Source organism: Oncorhynchus clarkii, chromosome 23, assembly GCF_045791955.1.
Source record: "Oncorhynchus clarkii lewisi isolate Uvic-CL-2024 chromosome 23, UVic_Ocla_1.0, whole genome shotgun sequence".
NCBI lineage: Eukaryota > Metazoa > Chordata > Actinopteri > Salmoniformes > Salmonidae > Oncorhynchus > Oncorhynchus clarkii.
The window spans coordinates 17307058-17333688 of record NC_092169.1 but is presented as its reverse complement, the minus strand read 5'-3'; the positions used below and the strand labels follow the sequence as shown (position 1 = coordinate 17333688).

At 40.2% G+C, this 26631-nt stretch overlaps 1 protein-coding gene across 2 annotated transcripts in view; it reads left to right on the top strand.

The window, feature by feature from the left end:
• LOC139381170 (regulator of G-protein signaling 7-like) overlaps window positions 1-26631 on the top strand; it is a 113537-nt gene that overhangs the window by 404 nt on the left and 86502 nt on the right. For both annotated transcript variants that reach the window (XM_071124555.1, XM_071124554.1), the window contains exon 2: window positions 649-764. In XM_071124555.1, coding sequence (XP_070980656.1) covers window positions 687-764 — 78 coding nt within the window. In that variant the 5' untranslated portion in view covers window positions 649-686. The remainder of the gene's footprint in view (window positions 1-648; window positions 765-26631) is intronic.

Sequence of the window (26631 nt, the reverse complement as noted above, 5' to 3'; positions counted from 1 at the left end):
GTCTTTGGGGGTGGCGATACAGAATACCCTCGAACATTTCTCACCGTCTGTAATTAAACGGTCTTTTGTATCCTTTATATATACGTTTTATCTTAAAATGACACTTAATGAAATATTTGTGTAACAACTCGGGCCTATTTTCGATTTAGAGCTTGGGTGTACGTTATCTTGCCACGGTGTGTGCTGCCTTCTCGGATCCCTGGCTATTGAATTCTCCAATGTCAATAAGCACTATCCTATAGCAGTCATCTTAGGCTACATATGATAATGAATACAGAAATCAATAATGTCTTTGTATCAGCTTTCATTTAAGCTAGACATTATGCATTTGTTTAAAAGGTGGAATACTGAAGGAATTAATAATGACAGAAGACAAGAATAATAATGATGAGGATCACATCACTGTAATTACTACAATTTGTACTAAAATGAACCAGCCATAACATGTCGTTAATACATCAATTCGTTGATCACCATTAACATTTCTACCATGTTAGCCTATGATTAAAAACAGACTAACAACGGATAGGTTATTTAAATGTGCATAGCCATGCAAAGGAGAGAGTTGCATTTGTTTTGTTTTGTGTGGATTCTTCTATAATGTATCCATGTTATAATGTTCTCCACTGTCCAATCTCTCTGCTTCAGCACCTGATCATTGCTGACTCTGTTCACCCTTCTGGATCATGGCACAGACCAACAGCGTGGGGCAGGGGTGCAATGGAGTAGCCGATGAATCGCCGAATATGATTGTATACAGAAAGGTAAGATGTGCAGAACAGTGGGAATTGGCCTGAAATGTTTCTTACAGAAGAAGTATGAAATGCATAACCATGGTAGCAAATGAAAGGGAACAGTGTGTATATTATGGGAAGATTATTAGACCAAAGGGAGAACACAACAGTTGACCTGACCAAGACTGAATCCAAACATTGCACTGTTGATTTTTGTGTGCATTTTACATTTATTGTACTTTTTGTTGAATTTGTTGATATCTGAAAATATTCTGGATACATTCAGTAACAAGATAAGAATATTCCTGGAAAATATGGGGTAGGTGCAACAAGACAAAACAATTAAAAGGGTTTGCGTGAGAGGACTAACTGGTGTCTCCAAGTGAACACAGTTCCTAAGTAATTTCAATGCACTTTTATGCCTCAAAGAAGAGTGTTCAACTATAAGGTGCTTTTTTGAGCTCTCCTAGCTGTGCTGTTGAGGAACTAGAGGAAGCACACTTGAATTTGTTTTGTTTGGAACACAACACTGGATCCACACCATCAAACAATTACTGCTGTTGTTTACGAAGTCCAAAAACCGTCCATTATAAATTGTAATCTGGATCCGGTGGGCATCATTTGAAAGCTTGTTCTATTGCCAACATGACTAGCTAAATTATACAATTCAATATTGCAGTGTTAGGCTTTCACAATGCAATTCAGGGAAACAAATCATAATTTCTGTGTGCATAGAAAGAAATTGTTCGTCCAAATTGCTTTACAACAGGCTCATTCTGTTCAGAGCAACCCATGTCATCTTGTAACTGTATATCAAACATAGTGATCATAAACATTGACACTCTGTATGACATGCATTTTATGCCATGGAAATGTAAAGTGCACATTTGGACTCAAAGGTCTTGCTTGTATGACATCAAAGCTGTATTTTTATTTTTTACATTTAATTTTTTACCCTGTTTTCTCCCCAATTTCGTGGTATCCAATTGTTTAGTAGCTACTATCTTGTCTCATCGCTACAACTCCCGTACAGGCTCAGGAGAGACGAAGGTTGAAACGGCCAACCCCTCCCTAACCCAGATGACACTAGGCCAATTGTGCGTCGCCCCACGGACCTCCCGGTAGCGGCCGGTTATGACAGAGCCTGGGAGCGAACCCAGAGTCTCTGGTGGCACAGCAGGCGCCCTTAACCACTGCGCCACCCGGGAGGTCTAAAGCTGTATTTATTATAATCCTCAACGTCTCCTCTTCGAAAATATATAGTCCTCTTAATTTACAGTATTTCCCTCACTCAGACAACAACAAAATTTGCAAAAGTTGCCCAATTAGGAGAAGGGATAGGGGTAACTTCTTGTCGCACAAGGTGCTCAAGTTCAGAACGTCTGTCAGTCAAAACCCACACAGCGCTGTGAGGCGCAGAGACAGGGCTCTGACGTCATGTATAGCTCGTTACTGTACAGCCACTGCATTCCAATATAGGTGTGTATCAGTGCCCAAATCAGCCATTTTCAACCTGTGTTTCGGGTACGAGTGTAAAGGGTTAAATTGGGTGAAAACCCATTCAACCTCAGTGCACTGTACTTTAGTAGTGACACCTTTATAGGTTGATACAAATTCAATGCTTAAGGCTATACATGTAGAACTAAAAGACTTTGACTGTACTGGAATTATGTCCTTGATTTGGTGTTGTAGCGTGAGCTAGCTATGTGTGCTTCGAATGAGCGTGTGACAGGGGTGTCACCGGGTGCACAGAGGCAAATGACTGTCACCGGGTGCACAGTTGCAAACATGCATAGACAGACACTTGTGCTTGCATGCCGACACACTCAGGTCACATGCTCTGGTTTGTTCTAGTTGCTCTGGTTCTAAATGTATGACATTCAGACATTTTGAACCAATTGAGTTACATATTTTGGAGCAAAAGAAAGGAAATTGCATTAGAATGTCTAGTATGTTGTCAATGCAGTATTTCTTTAGATTCAGCTGTGGAATCTAGTCCATCAATGCAACTCCCCCCTGAGAAAGATACATGTATTGATGTTTTGTCAAGATATCTTCTTACTGGAATATATTCTTACTTCAAGCTTCAAAATAGCTTGAAAAACGTAATGTAAAGTAACGAGCCCTTTCCCAACAATGCAAAGTAAAAAAAATTGAAAAATTGGCACAAAGAAAATACAAAAACAAACATTAACACAACAAAATAACAATAACGAGACTATATACATGGAGTATGTGCAGGGGTATGATGTAGTTGAGGTAATTAAGGTACTATGTACATGTAGGTAGTGGTAAAAGTGACTAGGCAATCAGGATAGATAATAAACAGAGTAGCTGCAGCGTATGTGAAGAGTGTGAAAGAGTGTTTATTATTATGAAAGAGTGTGAAAGAGTGTTTTGTGTGTGTGAGCATATGTAGTGTGTGGGAGTGTCAGTGTTGTATGTGTGAGTAAAGTCCAGTGAGTGTGCATAGAGCCGGTGCAAAGAGTCAGTGCAAATAGTCAGGGTAGCCATTTGAGTAACTGTTGAGCCGTCTTATGGCTTGGGGTTAGAAGCTGTTCAAGAGTCTTTTGGTCCCAGACTTGGCACTCTGGTACCGCATGCTGTGGGTAGCAGAGGGAACAGTCTATGACTTGTGTGTGTAGGGCTGACCCCAATTAGTCAACTGGTCGATTGTTTGGTCGTTAGGCTGTTGGTCGACCGAGATTGTTTTTGTCGAGCAGTAACAAATATACAGTTGAAGTCGGATGTTTACATACACCTTAGCCAAATACATTTCAACTCAGTTTTTCACAATTCCTGACATTTAATCCTAATAAAAAATCCCTGTTTTAGGTCAGTTGGGATCGCCACTTTATTTTAAGAATGTGAAACGTCAGAATAATAGTATCACATTCCCAGTGGGACAAAAGTTTACATACACTCAATAAGTATTTGGTAGCATTGCCTTTAAATTGTTTTACTTGGGTCAAACGTTTTGGGTAGCCTTCCACAAGCTTCCCACAATACGTTGGGTGAATTTTGGCCCTTTCCTCCTGACAGACAGTGTAACTGAGTTAGGTTTGTAGGCCTCCTTGCTCACACACCCTTTTTCAGTTCTGCCCACAAATGTTCTATGGGATTGAGATCAGGGCTTTGTGATGGCTACTCCAATAGCTTGACTTTGTTGTCCCTAAGCCATTTTGCCACAACGTTGGAAGTATGCTTGGGGTCATTGTCCATTTGGAAGACCCATTTGTGACCAAGCTTTAACTTCCTGACTAATGTCTTGAGATGTTGATTCAATATATCCACATCATTTTCCTACCTCATGATGCCATCTATTTTGTGAAGTACACTAGTCCCTCCTGCAGCAAAGCACCCCCACAACATGATGCTGCCACCCCCGTACTTCACGGTTCGGATGGTGTTCTTTGGCTTGCAAGCTTCCCCCTTTTTCCTCCAAACATAACGATGGTCATTATGGCCACATTTCTGTTTGACCACATTTCTCCAAAAAGTACGATCTCTGTCCCTATGTGCAGTTGCAAACCATAGTCTGGCTTTTTTATGTCGGTTTGGAGCAGTGGCCTCTTCATTGCTGAGTGGCCTTTCAGTTTATGTCGATAAAGGACTCGTTTTTTACTGTGGATATACTTTTGTACCTGTTTCTTCCAGCATCTTCACAAGGTCCTTTGCTATTGTTCTGGGATTGATTTGCACTTCTCGCACCTAAGTACGTTCATCTCTAGGAGACAGAACGCGTCTACTTCCTGAGCGGTATGATGGCTGAGTGGTCCCATTGTGTTTATACTTGCATACTATTGTTTGTACAGATGAACGTGTTACCTTCAGGCGTTTGGAAATTGCTCCCAAGGACGAACCAGACTTGTGGAGGTCTACCATTTTTTTTCTGAGGTCTTGGCTGATATCTTTTGATTTTCCCATGATGTCAAGCAAAGAGTTACTGAGTTTGAAGGTAGGCCTTGAAATACATCCACAGGTACACCTCCAATTGACTCAAATTATGTAAATTAGCCTATCAGAAGCTTCTAAAGCCATGATATAATTTTCTGGAATTTTCCAAGCTGTTTAAAGGGGCAGTCAGTGTGTGTAAACTTCTGACCCACTGGAATTGTGATACAGTGAATGATAAGTTAAATAATCTATCTGTATTTGAGGCCTTCTCAGTGAACTAATCCATTACGGAGACTAATAGCCAAAATGTGGTTAGAGGCTCAATATGGAGGGTGTGATGCAATTGCATAGCCTCCAGGGGCATGCAGAGGTCAAATCAAGCTCCATACTGCATCACCATGTGCCTCCCAAATGTTTAACAATGCAGAGGGCCCTGTATATCTCCGCATTGACATGATTGGTTGACGGTAGGTGGGGACGGTACATCCTGTAGAAAACACAAACTCACTTCCTTGACAACAGCTCTGTACTGCTCCGCGAAGTGCAAGAAGTATGAATGCCCTGATTTCTGCTGTGGCTGTATCATCGTAAATGCTGGATGGCCAATGCAGATCGGATTGACCATGCGCCCAGATGCACAATGCACTTCTCTCCAGAATGCGCTCTCTCTCTCGCAAATTTGTGCACATTCATTGTTTCATAACTTCATTGTGTGAATTGTTTGTGTTTGATTGTTGGTGTATGTCAATTTCCCATTACAGTATCAGTAGTACATTTACCGTTAATTCCTATAATTTATAATCTACAATGTTTGTTACTTTGGTTATGGTAATTTCAGTTAATGCATTCAATATTATTATTATTGTAGTCTTCCCGTTATCATTGCTGGAGTGGACATTGTTTGCAGTTCACAACCTATGCTAAGCTTGTGAGAAACAAGTTTTAGTTTAAGTCCATTCCATTTTGGAGTTTTGTCAATTTAGTCACTGTCTTTTGTTTGGAGCGCTGTCAATGTTTAGTAAGGACATGGACACATAGAAGTAGGCCTATAGGCTCCCTGGCCTGCTCGCAAATATAGGCATATCAATGTGCCCATTTGGGGACCTGATAGTATTTCTGATTGGCTTAACGCACCACCACTAAATACCTGTGGAGCTTCTCAAAGTAAAATGTTTTCTTAACCTCAAACAGCAAGCAAACAGAGTCTGTTTTTACTTCCATTAAGAATTACAATGTATTTGAAAAATCTTTCCAGCTCTCTCCCTTTCGATAACCACTCAGCGTGAAAGGGAAAAATGTCATGCTCTGATCCAGTGGAAACGTCATAAAATAGGCCTGATTACTTCTTATCAGTGTTTGACTTGGACTGAAATATAGTGTATTCAGAAAGTATTCAGACCCCTTGACATTTTCCACATTTTGTTACGTTACAGTCCTTTTCTAAAATTGATTAAATTAATTATTTCCCTCATCAATCTACACACAATACCCCATAATGACAAAGCGAAAATAGGTTTTTAGAAATTTTTGAAAATGTAATACAATTTTTTTAAATGAAATATCTTATTTACATAAGTATTCAAACCATTTGCTATGACACTCAAAATTGAGCTAAAGTGCATTCTGTTTCCATTGATCATCCTTGAGATGTTTCTACAACTTGATTGGCGTCAACTTGTGGTAAATTCAATTGATTGGAAATGATTTGGGAAGGCACACACCTGTCTATATAAGGTCCACAGTTGACAGTGCATGTCAGAGCAAAAACGAAGCAATGAGGTCGAAGGAATTGTCCGCAGAGCCCCGAAACAGGATTGTGTTGAGGCACAGATCTGGGGTAGGGAACCAAAAAATCTCTACAGCATTGAAGGTCCCCAAGAAAACGGTTGCTTCCATCCTTCTTAAATGGAAGAAGTTTGGAACCACCAAGACTCTTCCTAGAGTTGAGCCATATGGTGAGAATAGCCTTGGTCAGAGAACCTGATGGTCACTCACACAGAGCTCCAGAGTTCCTCTGTGGAGATGGGAGAACCTTCCAGAAGGACAACCATCTCTGCATCACTCCACCAATCAGGCCTTTATGGTACAGTGGCAAGACGAAAGTCACTCCTCAGTAAAAGGCATATGACAGCTCCCTTGGAGTTTGCCAAAAGGCACCTAAAGGACTTTCAGAACATGAGAAACAAGATTCTCTGATTAAATCAATATTGAACTATTTGGCCTGAATGTCAAGCGTCACATCTGGAAGACACATGGCACCATCCCTACGGTGAAGCATGGTGGTGGCAGCATTATGCTGTGGGGATGTTTTTCAATGACAGGGACTGGGAGACTAGTCAGGATCGAGGGAAAGATGAATGGAGCAAAGTACAGAGAGGTCCTTGATGAAAACCTGCTCCAGAGCAGTCAGGACCTCAGACTGGGGCGAAGGTTCACCTTCCAACAGGACAATGACCCTAAGCACACAGCCAAGACAATGCAGGAGTGCTTTCGGGACAAGTCTCTAAATGTCCTTGAGTGGCCCAGCCATTGCCCGGATTTGAACCCTATCGAACATCTCTGGAGAGACCTGAAAATAGCTGAGCAGCAACTCTCCCCGTCCAACCTGACAGAGCTTGAGAGGATCTGCAGAGAAGAATGGGAGAAACCCCCAAATACTGGTGTGTCAAGCTTGTCGCGTCATACCCAAGAAGACTTCAGGCTGTCAAAGGTGCTTCAACAAAGTATTGAGTAAAGGGTCTGAATACTTACATGTAAATGTGATATTTCAGTTTTTTATTTTTATGACATTTGCAAAAATGTCTAAACACCTGTTTTTGCTTTGTCATTATGAGGTATTGTGTATAGATTAATGAGGTGATAAAAACGATTTAATACGTTTTAGAATAAGGCTGTAACATAACAAAATGTGGAAAAAGTCAAGGGGTCGTAATACTTTCCGAATGCACTGTACATACATATAAATACACTGCTCAAAAAAATAAAGGGAACACTTAAACAACACAATGTAACTCCAAGTCAATCACACTTCTGTGAAATCAAACTGTCCACTTAGGAAGCAACACTGATTGACAATAAATTTCACATGCTGTTGTGCAAATGGAATAGACAACAGGTGGAAATTATAGGCAATTAGCAAGACACCCCCAATAAAGGAGTGGTTCTGCAGGTGGTGACCACAGACCACTTCTCAGTTCCTATGCTTCCTGGCTGATGTTTTGGTCACTTTTGAATGCTGGTGGTGCTTTCACTCTAGTGGTAGCATGAGACGGAGTCTACAACCCACACAAGTGGCTCAGGTAGTGCAGCTCATCCAGGAAGGTACATCAATGCGAGCTGTGGCAAGAAGGTTTGCTGTGTCTGTCAGCGTAGTGTCCAGAGCATGGAGGCGCTACCAGGAGACAGGCCAGTACATCAGGAGACGTGGAGGAGGCCGTAGGAGGGCAACAACCCAGCAGCAGGACCGCTACCTCTGCCTTTGTGCAAGGAGGAGCAGGAGGAGCACTGCCAGAGCCCTGCAAAATGACCTCCAGCAGGTCACAAATGTGCATGTGTCTGCTCAAACGGTCAGAAACAGACTCCATGAGGGTGGTATGAGGGCCCGACGTCCACAGGTGGGGGTTGGCTTACAGCCCAACACCGTGCAGGACGTTTGGAATTTGCCAGAGAACACCAAGATTGGCAAATTCACCACTGGCGCCCTGTGCTCTTCACAGATGAAAGCAGGTTCACACTGAGCACATGTGACAGAGTCTGGAGACGCCGTGGAGAATGTTCTGCTGCCTGCAACATCCTCCAGCATGACCGGTTTGGCGGTGGGTCAGGTGTGGGGTGGCATTTCTTTGGGGGGCCGCACAGCCCTCCATGTGCTCGCCAGAGGTAGCCTGACTGCCATTAGGTACCGAGATGAGATCCTCAGACCCCTTATGAGACCATATGCTGTTGCGGTTGGCCCTGGGTTCCTCCTAATGCAAGACAATGCTAGACCTCATGTGGCTGGAGTGTGTCAGCAGTTCCTGCAAGAGGAAGGCGTTGATGCTATGGACTGGGCCGCCCGTTCCCCAGACCTGAATCCAATTGAGCACATCTGGGACATCATGTCTCGCTCCATCCACCAACGCCACCCCCTTATGTTGCACCACAGACTGTCCAGGAGTTGGCGGATGCTTTAGTCCAGGTCTGGGAGGAGATCCCTCAGGAGACCATCCACCACCTCATCAGGAGCATGCCCAGGCGTTGTAGGGAGGTCACGTATAGGGCACGTATAGGCCACACACACTACTGAGCCTAATTTTGACTTGTTTTAAGGACATTACATCAAAGTTGGATCAGCCTGTAGTGTGGTTTTCCACTTTAATTTTGACTGTGACTCCAAATCCAGACCTCCATGGGTTGATAAATTTGATTTCTATTGATAATTTTTGTGTGATTTTGTTGTCAGCACATTCAACTATGTAAAGAAAAAAGTATTTAATAAAAATATTTCATTCATTATTTTTAAAATATATTTTCCTTCATTATTTTCCACTAACCTCCCCACTCCTCCCCTAATTGGAGTAAACGAATGAACAACAACATTTAGGCTTCTTCTTCCAGCTTATACACACTATATACATTTTACAGAGACAATCTATTTTACAATAGTTATATTTTGTTTGTTTTTAGTCCTGTCCTTCCTCTACCCTCAACCTTTACTTATGGGTATTATTTATTCCATCTTAGAAACACTTCACTTTTGAAAACTGTCACTTCTGTGAGCTGTCAGTACAGAGGGCTCAGTCTGGTGTGTGGGTGAACCTTTATCATTAATAAACCAGTTCTGAAGACATCTAAATTGTGGTGGCTGAACCTTATCCGCTGGCACCTATAGCTCTCTAGTGCCCGTTCTGCATGGTCTTCCTGGATCAGCTGTTTAGTATTTTTCAAAGTGTCTCCTTTCATGCTGTAGCTAGTGATGTACAATGGTACAGTACTTTATATCCTCCTCCTACAGCTGCCTCCTACTCCACTGGAAGAGAATGGCATTCAACGTTGGACTGTTTGAAAAGTAGGGAAAACATTAAGGGTTAGAGGGTTGGGTTGGTATATTTCAACAGATTTGTTATTCTACATTTGTTTTAGCCAGAGTGTGGGAGGGACATTTTGTTACTTATTTGATTAAACAAAGGAAGCAGTTTGGAGAAACAGTATCAAAGACTCCCAGGCAGAAAATCATAGCATCCTCTAAGAGCATTCCTATTGATTTGTGGTCTTTTTGGCTACTCAATTACACATATGATGTCTCTTCCTTCCTCCCACTATTGATCTCAAACCCTTTTTAATCACTTAATGATTGGTCATGGGATATAATAATGTTAAAATGCAATTCTACAAAATATTTCATCCTGTGCAGTTCTGGCCAATTGTTTAAGTACAAATCTCTGATCTCCTTTTTGTCTTTTTGTATCAACATTTAGCCCACACACCTCAGGCTTCCACACATCTCATCCTCACGACTATGAAATTGAACCTTCATTTTCATCAGGGTAGAAAATTGGTATGGTAATGTGAATAAATGAGTAGCGTCTGTAAAATAAATGTCCAAGCAACCTCCTTACACTTGGCTTCGATATCAATGTATCATCAGATCTATTTCTGTTCTATGACTGTGATCTTTCCTGATCTCATATACTTTTCCATTCGGTCACTTCTTGACCACATGTGGCCACTGCACAGCCACGAAATACTGGATGACCCACATCTGAAGACATTTCTAAGAGAGCTAACTCAAATTAGAAAAGTACTGTGGAGTGTGTTTGGGTGAACTGATGACCCAAGTGCTTTCACATGGACATGTATTGGTAGTCTGGCCCTCAATAGGAAGGAATATTTTCAAGTGGCTAAGATGCACATACTTTCATGTGCAATGACTTTTATGAGTAAGCTTGGTAAGCTCTACAATGTTGTCAGAGATCCTCAAAGTTCAGAAAACCCAACTAGTCACTATTCTCATAATTCCATTCCACTATCCATTCCTTGCACAATATTTGCACAATCATGCCATTTCTCAGTTGTTTGAATTCCCTTTTTCAAAATGTATTGTAGGCCATCGTCAAATTCCTTTCCTGCAAAGAGTTTCATGAGATATTGGTCTCTGCTCACTAGGCATCAAATAAAGATACACTTTCTGATAGTGAATGGCGGTTTTACAGGGACTCCATTGGGAGTAACACTCCATATCCTCTCTCAGCTCTAGTTGTTTACCTCTATTGAAAATGGATGGAAAGGGGGGTAGAGGTGCTGACCTGATTACTGGGGAGCTGTGTGCAGCTTTTCCTTCACACACATATGAATAGCATGCACTGTGATTACCTGATTTATTGACAGTGCTCTTGGGTTACACTGATGTTAATTTGTATAGAATATCCCACATGAAAAAAATACTACAGTTTACTATAGAATTCTGTAGTAAACTGCAGTATACTTATGGAAAAGGCCCATGAAGTTGGTGGAATCACCCTTTAATTCATGGCAACTTACGCAGCTGGGCCAGAGCACTTTAATTAGGTCAGGTGGGAATGTCCAACAGATCTCAACTCATTAAAAGGAGGAAATCGCCACCGCCCAACCTTACGGCTTTCTCTCCCTTAACTCCTTCTAATCCAGACATTGTGTGCATCCAAGAATCAAGTAAATATACCACTTTGTGGTTAAATTAATTTCTGCCTCAGTCTCCTCCATTCTTCTCAGTCACCTGACCCGTGACCATCTGTTCACCTTCACTATTGTCAGTCATCTTACCTGTCTGGCTACACACACAGAGATCCCAATAATCTTTCAATACTGTAGAATACTATACTACACACTGTAGTATCCCTTGATCATGTCTACTACTTGCTATAGAATTGTGTAGTATATTGTAGAATACATAAAAATACTACATTATAAACTGGGTGGCTCGAGCCCTGAATGCTGATTGGGTGACAGCCGTGGTATATCAGACCATGGGTATTACAAACATGTATTTTTACTGCTCTAAATACGATGGCAACCAGTTTATAATAGCATTGCGTCATGCATAAGAACAGCCCTTAACCGTGGTATATTGGCCCCATATTACCACACCCCCTCGGGCCTGATTGCTTATGTATACTACAGACCGCTAAAACACTATAGTAAATACTACAGTAATGTCCGCAAAAACACTACTGTAATTGCTACAGTATATTATACTACAGTATTTCATTTGCACATACCCTGCCCATTAGCCTCCCCCATATCTCTATTTGTGCCACCCATAAGTGAGAAACCTACAGTCGTGGCCAAAAGTGCATCTGCTAATATGGCCTGCACGCACAGTGAGGCGAAGACTTTTGGAGGATGGCCTGGTGTCAAGAAGGTCAGCAAAGAAGCCACTTCAGGGACAGACTGATATTCTGCAAAAGGTGCAGGGATTGGACTGCTGAGGACTGGGGTAAAGTCATTTTCTCTGATGAATCCCCTTTCCGATTGTTTGGGGCATCCGGAAAAAGCTTGTCCGGAGAAGACAAGGTGAGCGCTACCATCAGTCCTGTGTCATGCCAACAGTAAAGCATCCTGAGACCATTCATATGTGGGGTTGCTTCTCAGCCAAGGGAGTGGGCTCTCACAATTTTGCCTAATAACACAGCCATGGATAAAGAATGGTACCAACACATTCTCCGAGAGCAACTTCTCCCATCCATCCAGGAACAGTTTGGTGACGAACTATGCCTTTTCCAGTATGATGGACCACCTTGCCATAAGGCAAAAGTGAAAACTAAGTGGCTCGGTGAACAAAACATTGATATTTTGGGTCCATGGCCAGGAAACTCCCCAGACCTTAATCCCATTGAGAACTTGTGGTCAATCCTCAAGAGGCGGGTGGACAAACAAAACCCCACAAATTCTGACACACTCCAAGCATTGATTATGCAAGAATGGGCTGCTATCAGTCAGGACGTGGCCCAGAAGTTAATTGACAGCATGCCAGGGCGGATTGCAGAGGTCTTGAAAAAGATGGGTCAACACTGCAAATATTGACTATTTGCATCATGTAAATTGTCAATTAAAGCCTTTGACACTTATGAAATGCTTGTAATTATACTTCAGTATTCCATAGTAACATCTGACAAAAATATCTAGAGACACTGAAGCAGCAAACTTTGTGGATATTAATATTTGTGTCATTCTCAAAACTTTTGTGCCATGACTGTACATATCAAGTATTATAGATGTGACAATAGGTGTTAGTTAAAGTGAGTTTTTCCCCTCTTAATTTCTCTGTCAATACTACATATTACAGAACGGTTGAGAACCTAATTGGTCATCAGATAACTAGTGAGCAGATCGCGGCGTCTTCTTGCTGGAAGGATGGATAGATATGTTGCATTCTCCCATAGGGATTCTCTAAGAAGACAATTAATAAATTCCACAAAATTGTCAACAGTGACACCCAAATGACAGAGAACGATTACATATAAGAAGTGCCTTCCATTTGAATATCTGAGAATGGTGTTGTTGATGTAATAAAAAAATATTTTCTTTGAAAATTACATGTAGAATAACAGGCTAATATTACATTTTTGTTGAAGGAGAAAGAAAAGGATAGGGAGATCATAGTCTCATTCAAAGGGAGAATTGCTGCATGTCCTCAATGGAAATCTATATGTTCTATGTACCGAGCGGTGATGCAAAACTGAAACCTAGCCACCCTCGTATCTAAGCAACAGTAGCTAGTGACACAAGGTTTTTAGCTAGATAGCGAACGTTATATCCCAAAAACATTGACGCTCAATATATTTTTGTTCTCAGCCATATCTAAGCCATATTCAAAATGTAATTCAAGCCAGTTCAAAGACTCTAACCCTAACCCTAACCCTACATTATTGAAATTGAATCTGTTTCGTTTGTTGACGTTGTAATGTTAGTTGATAGCTAGCTAGTATGCTAGCCATGCTCTTTTTTTCTATTTTATTTTTATTATGCACACAACAAATACAAAAAAACGAATATACAAACAAGAGTACATAAACCTAACAGACATATCAAGATTCATTTTCAATTTGTTAAATACTTTTATGGTGCGTATTTCTTTTTTGTTTTTACATTAACTGATCATTTCAGAATAATATTTCAATTATATATTTGTTCTCTGCCCACTTCATTTTATGGACAAAGAATATTCCATGAAAGATAAACAAATTAACAATGAAAGTTAAATCAGGGTCCATATCATTTGGATCAAAATTAAACAGAATATCAGAGTCTTTCAAATTAACATGAATAGTAATTTATTTTAAAGTAAAATATTCTAACTCAATAATTGTTTAACCCAAATAATGTTGTTGTCAAAACAGACTTGACTTGTTTTTGTATTTTATGTCTTTATTATTCCAGATTGTATTACCTATGAGGGGAAACATAGTGTTTGTACATAAGGTTCCAAGTTAGAAGTACTTGTATATGAAAGTTTGCACGCTTAGTAGGGATTTTATCCAATCTGTTGGAATATTAAATTAGGGATGATATTCCAAATGCAATCCTTATTTCTTAAATAGTTTTGTATCCATTTAACCTTACATATTATATTAGAGGTTTTACAATCCAGAGCATTCAACCCTCCCTCACTTTGGGTGCTACATATTACCGCTTTTCTTAAATAATGAGCTTTATTCCTCCATATGAAGTTAAATAATTTAGTATCAACCAGTTTAGTTACTGACAGAGGAACACCCAAGGCAAGAGAGGTGTAAAACTAATCTGGACAGACCTTCAGATTGTGATAAAAGTACACGTCCAGATAAAGAAAGATCTCTTAATAACCAGGGGTTAAATCTCTTTCCAATTTTCTCTCAATAGGAGATACATTTAAGTTGGCCCTTTCTTTCTGATCTTTGCTAACTGTAGTACCACAATATATGTGATCACGTCTTTTACAGGGATATTACATACTGAGTTTAAGTCACATCTTTTCAACGCAAAAAAAATCACATTTCCTAATATTCAGAGATTAATCTGATACGTGTGAGAAGGCATTAATACACTCAATAGCTTTCCTGACTTCATTATGATCTTTTTACAAAAATGCTGGTGTTGTCAGCCAATTGTGAACATTTTATCTCTTTGTTTTGTATCTGAATACCCCAAAAACGATCCTTATTTATATGAAGTGCCATAACTTGTGTGACCAATAAAAATAAGAAAGGAAATATTGGGCATTCTTGTTTAATTCCAAGTCTAATGTCGAATCTGTGAAGTTCCATGGGATAATTTAACAGAGCTGTTACTATTATTGTAAAATGTCTTAATTACACTTTGAAAATATTGACCAAAACCACAAAATCGAAGTCTCAAAAAGAAAATAATATTCAACTGTATCAAATGCCTTGTAAAAGTCTACAAATAAAATAAAGCTATCTTCCATAACATTATATGTCTCCCCTTCATAAAACCAGACTGGGTATCATCAATGATTTGGTCAAGACCTTTTTTCAGTCTTTCTGCAACGATGGATGCAAGTAGCTTTACATCATTGTTCATTAATGTGATTGGTCTCCAATTTTCTAACATAGAATCTTTGTTTGGTTTGGGTTTTACAGACCTTGTGTCATAGAAACAGGCAGGACCCCTAAATCAATTGCCTCCTTAAAAACAAATATAAATTCAATAATATCCTCCTGAAAATATTTATAGAATTCACTGATAATGCCATCATTCCCTGGAGATTTGTTCTCTTTTTAACTTGCTGTTAAAAATTTTTATTTCATTGATATAAGTAATTTCATCACAAGACTTTTGGAAGTCTTTGACAGTCTAGAAAGGCAGATATGTCAATAGTAGGACAGGCATTACTGGTATAAAGGTTACCATAGAATTCTGAAACATATTTTGAAATATCTTTGGGTTTTTCATTTTCTTTGCCATCTATATTAAGCTTATGAATAGATGTCAATTCAGAATTTTTTCTTTCTAAATTGTAAGAGCATTTTGTATTTTTTTCACCTTCCTCCAACCATCTCCTTCTTGATCTTACAAATGCCCCTTTTGCTCTCTCTTCATACATTCAGTCCATTTCTAGTTGTAAAGAGAATAACTGACCCTTTCCTTCTTCATCAAGGTCCTCCATAGAGATTAGAGAAAGTATTTAACTACCAACGTGGGTATTTCAGGGGAAGGGGGTGTATCTGATCTCAATCACCTAGGACTTGACAATGGTTAATCAAATCTCCCCATTTTTGCCAGTTTTTGCTAAATTTGACATGCCTTTTCATACAGCTGCAACTGTATATGAATTCGTAAATCAAGGCCTTTCTTGAGTTGGGCTCTGGGATGGAACAACTGTTGAGCATCTGAGTTCATGGTTGTTTGTGGGGGACGGGGTTGAGTGTGTGTGTGTGTGTGTGTGTGTGTGTGTGTGTGTGTGTGTGTGTGTGTGTGTGTGTGTCCCACAACTGTTGCTATATATAATACAAATTGAGGTGAGGGCGATGGAAATGCTTTTGCCGGCTGATCTGCTTCTGTTCTGTGGGTGGCACTGTGTGCTCTTTTCAAAGGATGTGTCTTGGGGGCCCTGGTATCCGGGGGGGCGAGGGTGGTCTGCCGGTCACTGGGAGGACAACCCAACTCAGGATGGGGAGGGGTTTTAGCGTGTGGAATAGTGGGGACAAATTGGAGGTTTACTTTGTAGCAATGCAAATATCATGGTATAGATATATGGACACTCAATCACTATAGTACTTTTAATGGTGAGTTTACGAACATATATTATGATATATAGATTTGAAACTTTTCATAATATTTTCATAATGGTAAATGGTGAAATAACTATAGCCAGTTATAATTGTAATGGCTTAGCAGATAATAAGAAAAGACGGTCAGTATTTACCTGGCTAAAAGAGAAGGAATATAATATATATTGTTTACAGGAAATTAATTCAACAATTTTAGATAAAGTGGGATATTATAATATGGTTTAAATACCTCTACCGACCATAAAGGAAATCACACCACAAACTATCACCATCAGGCACTTAAAGAAATCATGAATGTCATGGATATATTGGAATTAGCGGATATATGGAGGCTTAAATACCCTGACTTAGTGAGATATACAATCTTGATTACTTTCTTAAGTCATTCTCTCTGGCACCAAAAGTAAAGAAAAATTGTTGATAGGGGACAGAATGCGGTCGGACCATCACATAATGGTGTCGGAGAAGAAGGCAGACGTTTTACGGGCCCCCAACAGATTGTGTTTTTTGTTTGTTTATTTGCGTTTTTTGTAACTTATTTTTGTACTTATTTTGTACATAATGTTGCTGCTACCGTCTCTTATGAACAAAAATAACTTTTGGACATCAGGACTGTGATTACTCACCACGGACTGGCAAAACCCTTTTTTGCCTTTAACAAGTCTGACGAGCCCGACGTGAACGATATACTGCTTTCTCGGGAACAGGCTCAGATCCCCGTGATTTGTGTGAAGAGGAGGCGGAGAAAAAGGGTCCGGAGGGCGGGCTGCCTTCTGAGAATGGAAGGACGCTTCCTTCCATTCTGCTGGCAAACATACAATCTTTAGACAAAAAAATATGACCTACGCGGAAAATTAAACTACCAACAAGACATTCAAAACTGTAATATCTTATGCTTCACGGAGTCGTAGCTGAACGACGACACAATCAACATACAGCTGGCTGGTTATACGCTGCACCAGCTGGATAGAACAGCAGCGTCTGGTAAGACCAGGGGCGGCGTCTATGTATTTTTTTAAGTAACAGCTGGTGCACGATATCTAAGGAAGTCTCGAGCTATTGCTCGCCTGAGGAAGAGTATCTCATGATAAGCTGTAGACCCCACTATCTACCGAGAGAGTTTTCATCTGTATTTTTCATAGCTGTTTACATACCACCACAGTCAGAGGCTGTTACTAAAACAGCATTGAATGAGCTGTATTCCGCAATAAGCAAACAAGAAAACGCTCACCCAGAGGCGGCGCTCCTAGTAGCCTGGGACTTTAATGCAGGGAAACTTAACCCTTTCACACCTACCATCATATGCGTACGATCACACCCGTGTGATTAGAATGCTTATTTAGAACGGCCAGTTTCGAATGACGCAACAATCTGCATTTGAGCTGGCCACACTTTTTTCAGAAACTATTTACACAAACACAGTCCTTACAAAGTTATGTCCAGAATGTGAGCAGTTTATTTTTGGATGCAATGTTCAGATATTCACATAAGTATCTATAGCATAATGCAATCATCCAAACCGGAAAAATGTAGGTTAACTGAGGAAACGGTCATATTTTATAACTCCCGGCTGACATAAATTACAACATGAATTAGCTAATAGAAATTACTATTTATAATTAATCACATCACGGGTGAGCTCACCATTGTCAAAATAATTAAAGTAAAACACTTTCTAGAAATCGAAAGTAATCCGACGCTGATTAGTTTCAGCGTGCCGCCATGCTTTTTTTCCTCACAGAAACCAAAGATAAGAGAAGACTAGATGAGTTTGGTCTGTTTATAGTACGCATGTTGAAGGGGTGTGTCGTCTACCATCGTTCACATTCCACCATTCACTTCCTGAAGTTCTCAAAAAATGAGTGAACCCTTACTCACCTCATTTTATTATAGCATCTTTGGTCTGACAGACGATTACGTGAATCCCAGAATTCATTGTATGTCAACAAACATGGCTCCACACATAGCTGGAATTAGCTTAGCTCATCATAATCAGTACAACCTTCAAAAAAGTATTTTACACACATATTATATGCCATTACAATCTATGCAAGAATCGGAATGCATGATTTATCACCGGGACTTGAAAAACATGTATAAAACAGTAAATATATCAATAATTACCACACAAAATATTCTCTGATAGTGATTTATTGATACAAATGGTGCGTGCAGGCAGTCAATCACGTCATCTCTCACTCCCTCTCACTGAGCCATTTAGTGTTGTTGTTTATGTATGTAGCTAGTGAGCTACAATGTAGCATTAGCAATGTCTTATAAAAGGAGACAACTCGGAAATTCTGAAGATTTAAAAAAATTCTGACAATGAGTCTGAAAGTCAGGAATCAGATTCTTCCAGTGACAGTGAGGAGCTTCCCCCCCAGCCATTGAGAACCCTGAATCTGAAGACCCCTTGTCCACTGACAAAGTCCCAGTTCCCTTTGAAGATACTGGTGGTGATGGAGGCAGACCGACAGTGGATGAAGTACAGGAGTTCTGTGGTAGCTGGAAGGCTGCCAGCCATTTCACCCCTCCTGACCCTGCTGTTTGCTTTGATGAGTCCCAGTCTGGAGTGCCATTCCCCTTGCCATTTCCATCTGAGGCTGAGTGCTTCAAGTTGTTTCTGACAGAGGAGCTGGTGGGAGACATATCAGAGACCAATCATTATGCTTTGGAGTTACAGGAGAAGAGAGAGCCAGGAGTTGGGGGAAACTCGCTAAATGGGTGACAACCACAATTAGTGAAATGTATACCTTCCTGGTGACAGTCCTTCTCATGGGAATAGTAAAGAAGAACTCCCTAAGAGAATACTGGAGCACAGATCCTATGTTTGCAACTCCCTTCTTTTCCACCATCGTTTACCAAGACTGCTTCCTAGTTCTGCTGCGATGACTGCATTTCATCAACAATGCTACTGCCATCCTAAATGATCCGTTATTCAAAATAAGAAATGTCAACAGCTGGCAGGAAAGTGGCATGACAAACGAGACATCCATGACCTCTCCACTGTCCATACAGCAACCATGTTGGCCACAGGGAAGGTGGACCACCTGACGGGAGAGAGAAAAATTAAACCAGACTGCGTGCTTGACTAGAACCTCAAAATGGGGACAGTGGATAAGGCAGACATGATAAACATGGACATGGAAAACAACCAAGTGGTATCAGAAGATATTTTTCAATTTTTCCAGGGTGGCTTCAAAATACAACAAGCCAATACTTCTCTGACGCAATTAGCATTGTTTTACAGAGCTAAAAGAAGAATGTAGCTAGCTATATAAGCACAATTAAATATAACACCATAAAGGTTATGAAAAGAGTAATGTTACCTCGCATGTCCGCGGTTATAAGGAATATAAACAAATAAATGATGCTCCATACACACAGTGAGCTACAGTAAAAACGGTATAACACGACATACAGAAACTATTATAATGTAATAAGGTAGTTACTTTGATAGAAACGCAGTCTGGATTTGAGCCTGGGTGTCTGTAGTGACGCCTCTAGCACTGAGAGGCCAGGGTAGCTTTAAAATACAACACATGATAATACTTCTCTGACGCAATTAGTATTGTTTCCCAGAGCTAATAGAGGAATGTAGCTAGCTACCTAATCATTGAGTATAACACCATAAAGGTTAAAAAATGAGTAACGTTACCTCGCGTGTCCGCGGTTATAAGGAATATACACAAAATATTATGCTACAGTAGAAACGACATAACACGATATGCAGAAACTATTATAACGTAATAAGGCACTTACTTTGATAGAAACTCACACATTTCCAAAGTTAGTATTGGTAATGAAAACAACTATGACTGCGATGCAGGCAACAGACGGAAGATGTGAACATGTGTGTGCAGGACGAGAGATGAGCAAATTTCTGCAGACTTGAAATGCACAAACAATTGGGAAGTGTTTGGGGAATTTTGACAGGATCAGAAATGTCCAAAAAATTAATTGTTCTGCAAAAGTAAAAACGACTACTTTTATGTGAATGCATGAGGTGGAACACACCTCAATTCAAATTGTTCTTAGAAAAAACATTTGTTTTTTGAAAATAGTTGAAAAGTTGAAAATTGCCTATAAATAAAAACAGTGCCTTGGTTTGAGGGCAGTGCGGATGAAATGTACTGTTACATAACAATCACATTCTGGAATGGAGAGAACGTTCTAACATCACGTGCATAAAAAAACTCACGCTGGGACGACCGTTAGAGATATTTGGAACTCACACATGAAAGGGTTACATCCGTTTTACTAAATTTCTATCCGCATGTTAAATGTGCAACCAGAGGAAAAAAAACTCTGGACCACCTTTACTCCACACACAGAGACACATAAAAAGCTCTCCCTCGCCCTCCATTTGGCAAATCTGACCATAATTCTATCCTCCTGATTCCTGCTTACAAGGAAAAATTAAAGCAGCAAACACCAGTGACTAGATCAATGAAAAAGTAGTCAGATGAAACCGATGCTAAACTACAGGACTGTTTTGCAAGCACAGACTGGATTATGTGCCGAGATTACTCATCAATGCAGGACTAAGATCGAATCATACTACATCGGCTCTGATGCTTGTCGGATGTGGCAGGGCTTGCCAAGCATTACAGACTACAAAGGGAAGCACAGCCAAGAGCTGCCCAGTGACACGAGCCTACCAGATGAGATAAACTACTTCTTTGCTCACTTTGAAGCAAATAACACTGAAACATGCATGAGAGCACCAGCTGTTCCAGAAGACTGTGTGATCACGCTCTCCACAGCCAATGTGAGTAAGACCTTTAACCTGGAGTGACGCCCAGCCCGTGAACGGGACCGTTATCATCATCTGACACTAATTAGCATAACGCAACAGACATAAATCTTCCTAGAAAATATTCCTATTCATGAAAATCACAAGTGAAATATATTGGAACACATCTTAGCCTTTTGTTAATCACCCTGTCATCTCAGATTTTCAAAATATGCTTTACAGCCAACGCTAGACAAGCATTTGTGTAAGTTTATCATAGCCTAGCATAGCATTATGCCTTGCTAGCAGCAGGCAAACTTGTCATGGAAATCAAATTAAATTGTTTACCTTTGATGAACTTCGGATGTTTTCACTCACGAGACTCCCAGGTAGACAGCCAAAGTTCATTTTTTCCCAAAATATTATTTTTGTAGGCGAAATAGCTCCGTTTGTTCTTCACGTTTGGCTGAGAAATCGCCCAGGAAATTGCGGTCACCACAACGCCGAAAAATATTCCAAATTAGCTCCATAATATCGACAGAAACATGGCAAATGTTGTTTAGAATCCATCCTCAAGGTGTTTTTCTAATATCTATTCGATAATATATCAGTCGGGACAATTCGTTTTTCACTCTGACCGATTGGAGTAATGGCTACCTCTGTATTTTACGCGAGAATCTCTCTCGGAGCCACCATGTGACCACTTACGCAATGTGGCTGCCTACGGCTATTCTTCAACAGAAATGCGTAAAACTACGTCACAATGCTGTAGACAACTTGGGGAATACGTAGAAAGCGTAAGGTCGTTGATGGTACATTCACAGCTGAATAGGGAGTCATTGGAACGCAGCGCTTTCAAAACCTGGGGCACTTCCAGATTGGATTTTTCTCAGGCGTTCGCCTGCAACATCAGTTCTGTTATACTCACAGACAATATCTTTACAGTTTTGGAAACGTTAGAGTGTTTTCTATCCAAAGCTGTCAATTATATGCATATTCTAGCATATTTTCCTGACAAAATATCCTGTTTAAAACGGGAACGTTTTTTTTCCAAAAATGAAAATACTGCCCCCTAACACCAAGAGGTTTAAACAGGTCAACATTCACAAGGCCGCAGGGCCAGATGGATTACCGGGACGTGTACTGCGAGCATGCGCTGACCAACTGGCAAGCGTTTTCACTGACATTTTCAACCTCTCCCTGTCCGAGTCTGTAATACCAACATGTTTTAAGCAGACCACCATAGTGCCTGTGCCCAGGAACACTAAGGTAACCTGCCTAAATGACTACCGACCAGTAGCACTCATGTCTGTAGCCATGAAGTGCTTTGAAAGGCTGGTCATGGCTCACATCAACACTATTTTCCCATAAATCCTAGACCCACTTCAATTTGCACACCGCCCCAACAGATCCACAGATGATGCAGTCTCTATTGCACTCCACGCTGCCCTTTCCCACCTGGACAAAAGGAACACATATGTGAGAATGCTATTCATTGACTTTCAGCTCAGCGTTCAACACCATAGTGCCCTCAAAGCTCATCAATAAGCTAAGTACCCTGGACTTCCTGACGGGCTGCCCCCAGGTGGTAAGGGTAGGTAGCAACACATCCGCCATGCTGATCCTCAACACAGGGGCCCCTCAGGGGTGCGTGTTCAGTCCCCTCCTGTAGTCCCTGTTCACTCATGACTGCATGGCCAGGCACGACTCCAACATCATCATTAAGTCTGCAAGTGACACAACAGTGGTAGGCCTGATTACCGACAGCGACGAGACAGGCTATAGGGAGGAGGTCAGAGATCTGGCCGTGTGGTGCCAGGACAACAACCTCTCCCCCAACGTGATCAAGACAAAGGAGATGATTGTGGACTACAGGAAAAAGAGGCCCGAGCATGCCCCCATTCTCATCGACGGGGCTGTAGTGGAGCAAGTTGAGAGCTTCAAGTTCCTTGGTGTCCACATCATCAACAAACTAACATGGTCCAAGCACACCAAGACAGTCGGAAAGAGGGCACAACAAAACCTATTCCCCCTACGGAGACTGAAAAGGTTTAGCATGGGTCCTCAGATCCTCAACAGGTTTTACAGCTGCACCATCGATGGCATCCTGACTGGTTACATCACTGCCTGGTTTGGCAACTGCTCGGCCTCCGACCGCAAGGCACTACAGAGGGTAGTGCGTAAGGCACTGTACATCACTGGGGCCAAGATTTCTACAATCCAGGACCTCTAAACAAGGCTGTATCAGAGGAAGGCCCTAAAAATTGTCAACGACTCCAGCCACTCTAGTCATAGACTGTTTTCTCTGCTACCGCACGGCAAGTGGTACTGGAGCTTATACCCCCAAGCCATAAGACCCCTGAACACCTAATCAAATGGCTATCCAGACTATTTGCATTGCCCCCCCCCCTCTCTCCCCCTCTTTTACACCGCTGCTACTCTCTGTTGTAATCATCTATGCATAGTCACTTTAATAACTCTACCTTCATGTACATATTACCTCAACTAATCGGTGCCCCCCTGTATATAGTCTTGCTATTGTTATTTTATTGCTGCTCTTTAATTACTTGTTACTTTTATTTCTTATTTTTATCCATATTTTTTTTAAACTGCATTGTTGGTTAAGGGCTCGTAAGTAAGCATTTCACTGTAAGGTTGTATTCGGCGCATGTGACTAATACCATTTGATTTGATTTTGATCATTGGCATATATATATATTACTTTTACAGAATTTCCACTTGGGCGAGAATATTGGAAATTGAATCAAAGTCTATTGGATGATAACTTGTTTTTAACGAGGACAGAAGAATTTATAACTGTTATTTTCCAACATAACATAGGTACAGCAGATCCCCTTATTGTATGGGACGCTTTTAAATGTGCCTTTAGAGGCCATCCAATTCAGTACTCATGTATAAAACAAAAGCAATTTAGGTCAAAAATAGTCCATATTAACAAAGGAAATGGAAGGACTAACAGTACAGATGTATAGCAGTAAAACCTGTACCATAGAGGCTCAGAATAAGTTAGAAGAAAAAGAAAAGGGGGGAACTTCTTCAAGAAAGATCCTGTATAATATATCAGAAAAATAAAGCGAACTGGATAGAATATGGGTAAAAATGCACCAAAAATATTTTTTAATATTCAACATAGAAATGCTACCAAAAATAATTGACTGAATCTTGTTACAAATGATGGAGTCACCCATGATTCACCAAACAATATTTTGAAAGAGGAAGCAAATATTTTAGTTTCAGTCTCCTCCATCTCCACTAACTGAAGCTAATTGTATGGATTTTTTCCTGATTAATAATGTAAAATTAACATCTGTACAGAAAGACTCATGTAAAGGCCAAAATACAAAGGCGAAACTTCTTGATGCAATTAAAGCTTTTAAGGCTGGGAAAACTCCAGGGCTGGATGGTATACCAGTGGAGGTATACCAATCTTTTTTTTATATTCTCAGAAGACCGTCATTAGCAGGTTTTAACCACTCCTATATAAATGGTAGATTATCGGACACTAAACAACGTCTGATTTCATTATTACTGAAACAGGATCCAAGTGGTAAATATAAAAGATCCAGTCCATTTAAAAAAATGCCTCTTACTCTTCAGTGTTGTGATGCAAAAATTCTAGCTAAATGCTTAGTGCTTTGAATTAAAAAGGTATTGTCGGATATTTTGCATCCTAATCAGACAGGTTTTTTTTTACATGGACGATACATTGGAGATAATATAAGACAAGTACTGGAAACAATGGAACACTATGAAATATTTGGGAAACCAGGCCTGGTATTCATAGCGGACTTTGAAAAGACCTTTGATAAAGTACGACTGGAGTTTATATATAAATGCCTGGAATATTTCAATTTTGGAGAATCTCTTATAAAATAGGTTAAAGTTATGTATAGTAACCCTAGGTGTAAAATAGTAAATAATAGCTACATCTCAGAAAGTTTTAAACTATCAAGAGGAGTAAAACAAGGTTGTCCACTATCGGCATATCTATTTATTATTGCCATCGAAATATATCGAAATATTAGCTTTTAAAATCAAATCCAACAATAATATTAAGTGATTAGAAATCCAGGGCTTAAAAACTAAGGTGTTAATGTATGCTTAAATCCACAATTAGAATCCCTCCACAGCCTCATAGAGGATCTATATACTTTATCTCACCTCTCTTGTCACGTTCTGACCTTAGTTCCTTTGTTATGTCTTTGTTTTAGTTTGGTCAGGGCATGAGTTGGGGTGGGTTGTCTATGTTCTTTCTTCTATGTTGTGGTTATGTGTTTGGCCTGGTATGGTTCTCAATCAGAGGCAGGTGTCGTTCGTTGTCTCTGATTGAGAATCATACTCAGGTAGCCTTTTCCCACCTGTGTTTTGTGGGTGATTATTTTCTGTTTAGTGTTTTTCGTCACCTTACAGAACTGTTTCGGTTTCGTTTGATTCTCTTTGTTATTTTGTTTAGTGTTTGGAGTTTAAATAAATACACCATGAACACATACCACGCTGCGCTTTGGTCCTCACTTTCTTCTTCATACGACGACCGTTACATCTCTGGATTAAACTAAATGATGATATGTGTATATTACATATTGGATCACAAAAAAATACAACTTCTACATTACCGTGTAGTTTACCAATAAAATGGTCTGACTGGGATGTGGACATACTCGGCATACATATCCCGAAAGAAAGAAATGATCTCACTCCAATCCATTTTAACAGAAAGTTAGCAAAAATAGTTAAGATATTGCTACCACTTTTGTGAAACATCACAGCACAGTTGAAAAATATATGGCAAATAGAAATCCAATACGGATGGTGTTAAGAGATAGATGGGAGGGGTTGAAGGAAGCTGAAGGGTGGGACTAATAACAACAAGATAACAAATGTAAAATATACTGTCTGTAAAATGTACACTACCGTTAAAAATTTGGGGTCACTTGCAAATGCCCTTGTTTATGAAAGAAAAGCACATTTTTTGTCCATTAAATTGATCAGAAATACAGTGTAGACATTGTTCATGTTGTAAATTACCATTGTAGCTGGAAACGGCTGATTTTTAATGGAATATTTACTTAGGGGTACAGAGGCCCATTATCAGCAACCATCACTCCTGTGTTCCAAATGGCACGTTGTGTTAGCTAATCCAATTGATCATTAGAAAACCCATTTGCAAATATATTAGCACAGCTGAAAACTGTTGTACTGTTTAAGGAGCAATAAGACTGGCCTTCTTTAGACTAGTTGAGTATCTGGAGCATCAGCATTTGTGGGCTCGATTACAGGCTCAAAATGGCTAGAAACAATTAACTTTATTCTGAGACTCGTCAGTCTATTCTTGTTCTGAGAAATGAAGGCTATTCCATGCAAGAAATTGCCAAAAAACGGAAGATCTCGTACAATGCTGTGTACTACTCCTTTCTCAAAACAGAGCAAACTGTCTCTAACCAGAATTGAAAGAGGAGTGGGAGCCCCCGGTGCACAACTGAGCAAGAGGACAAGT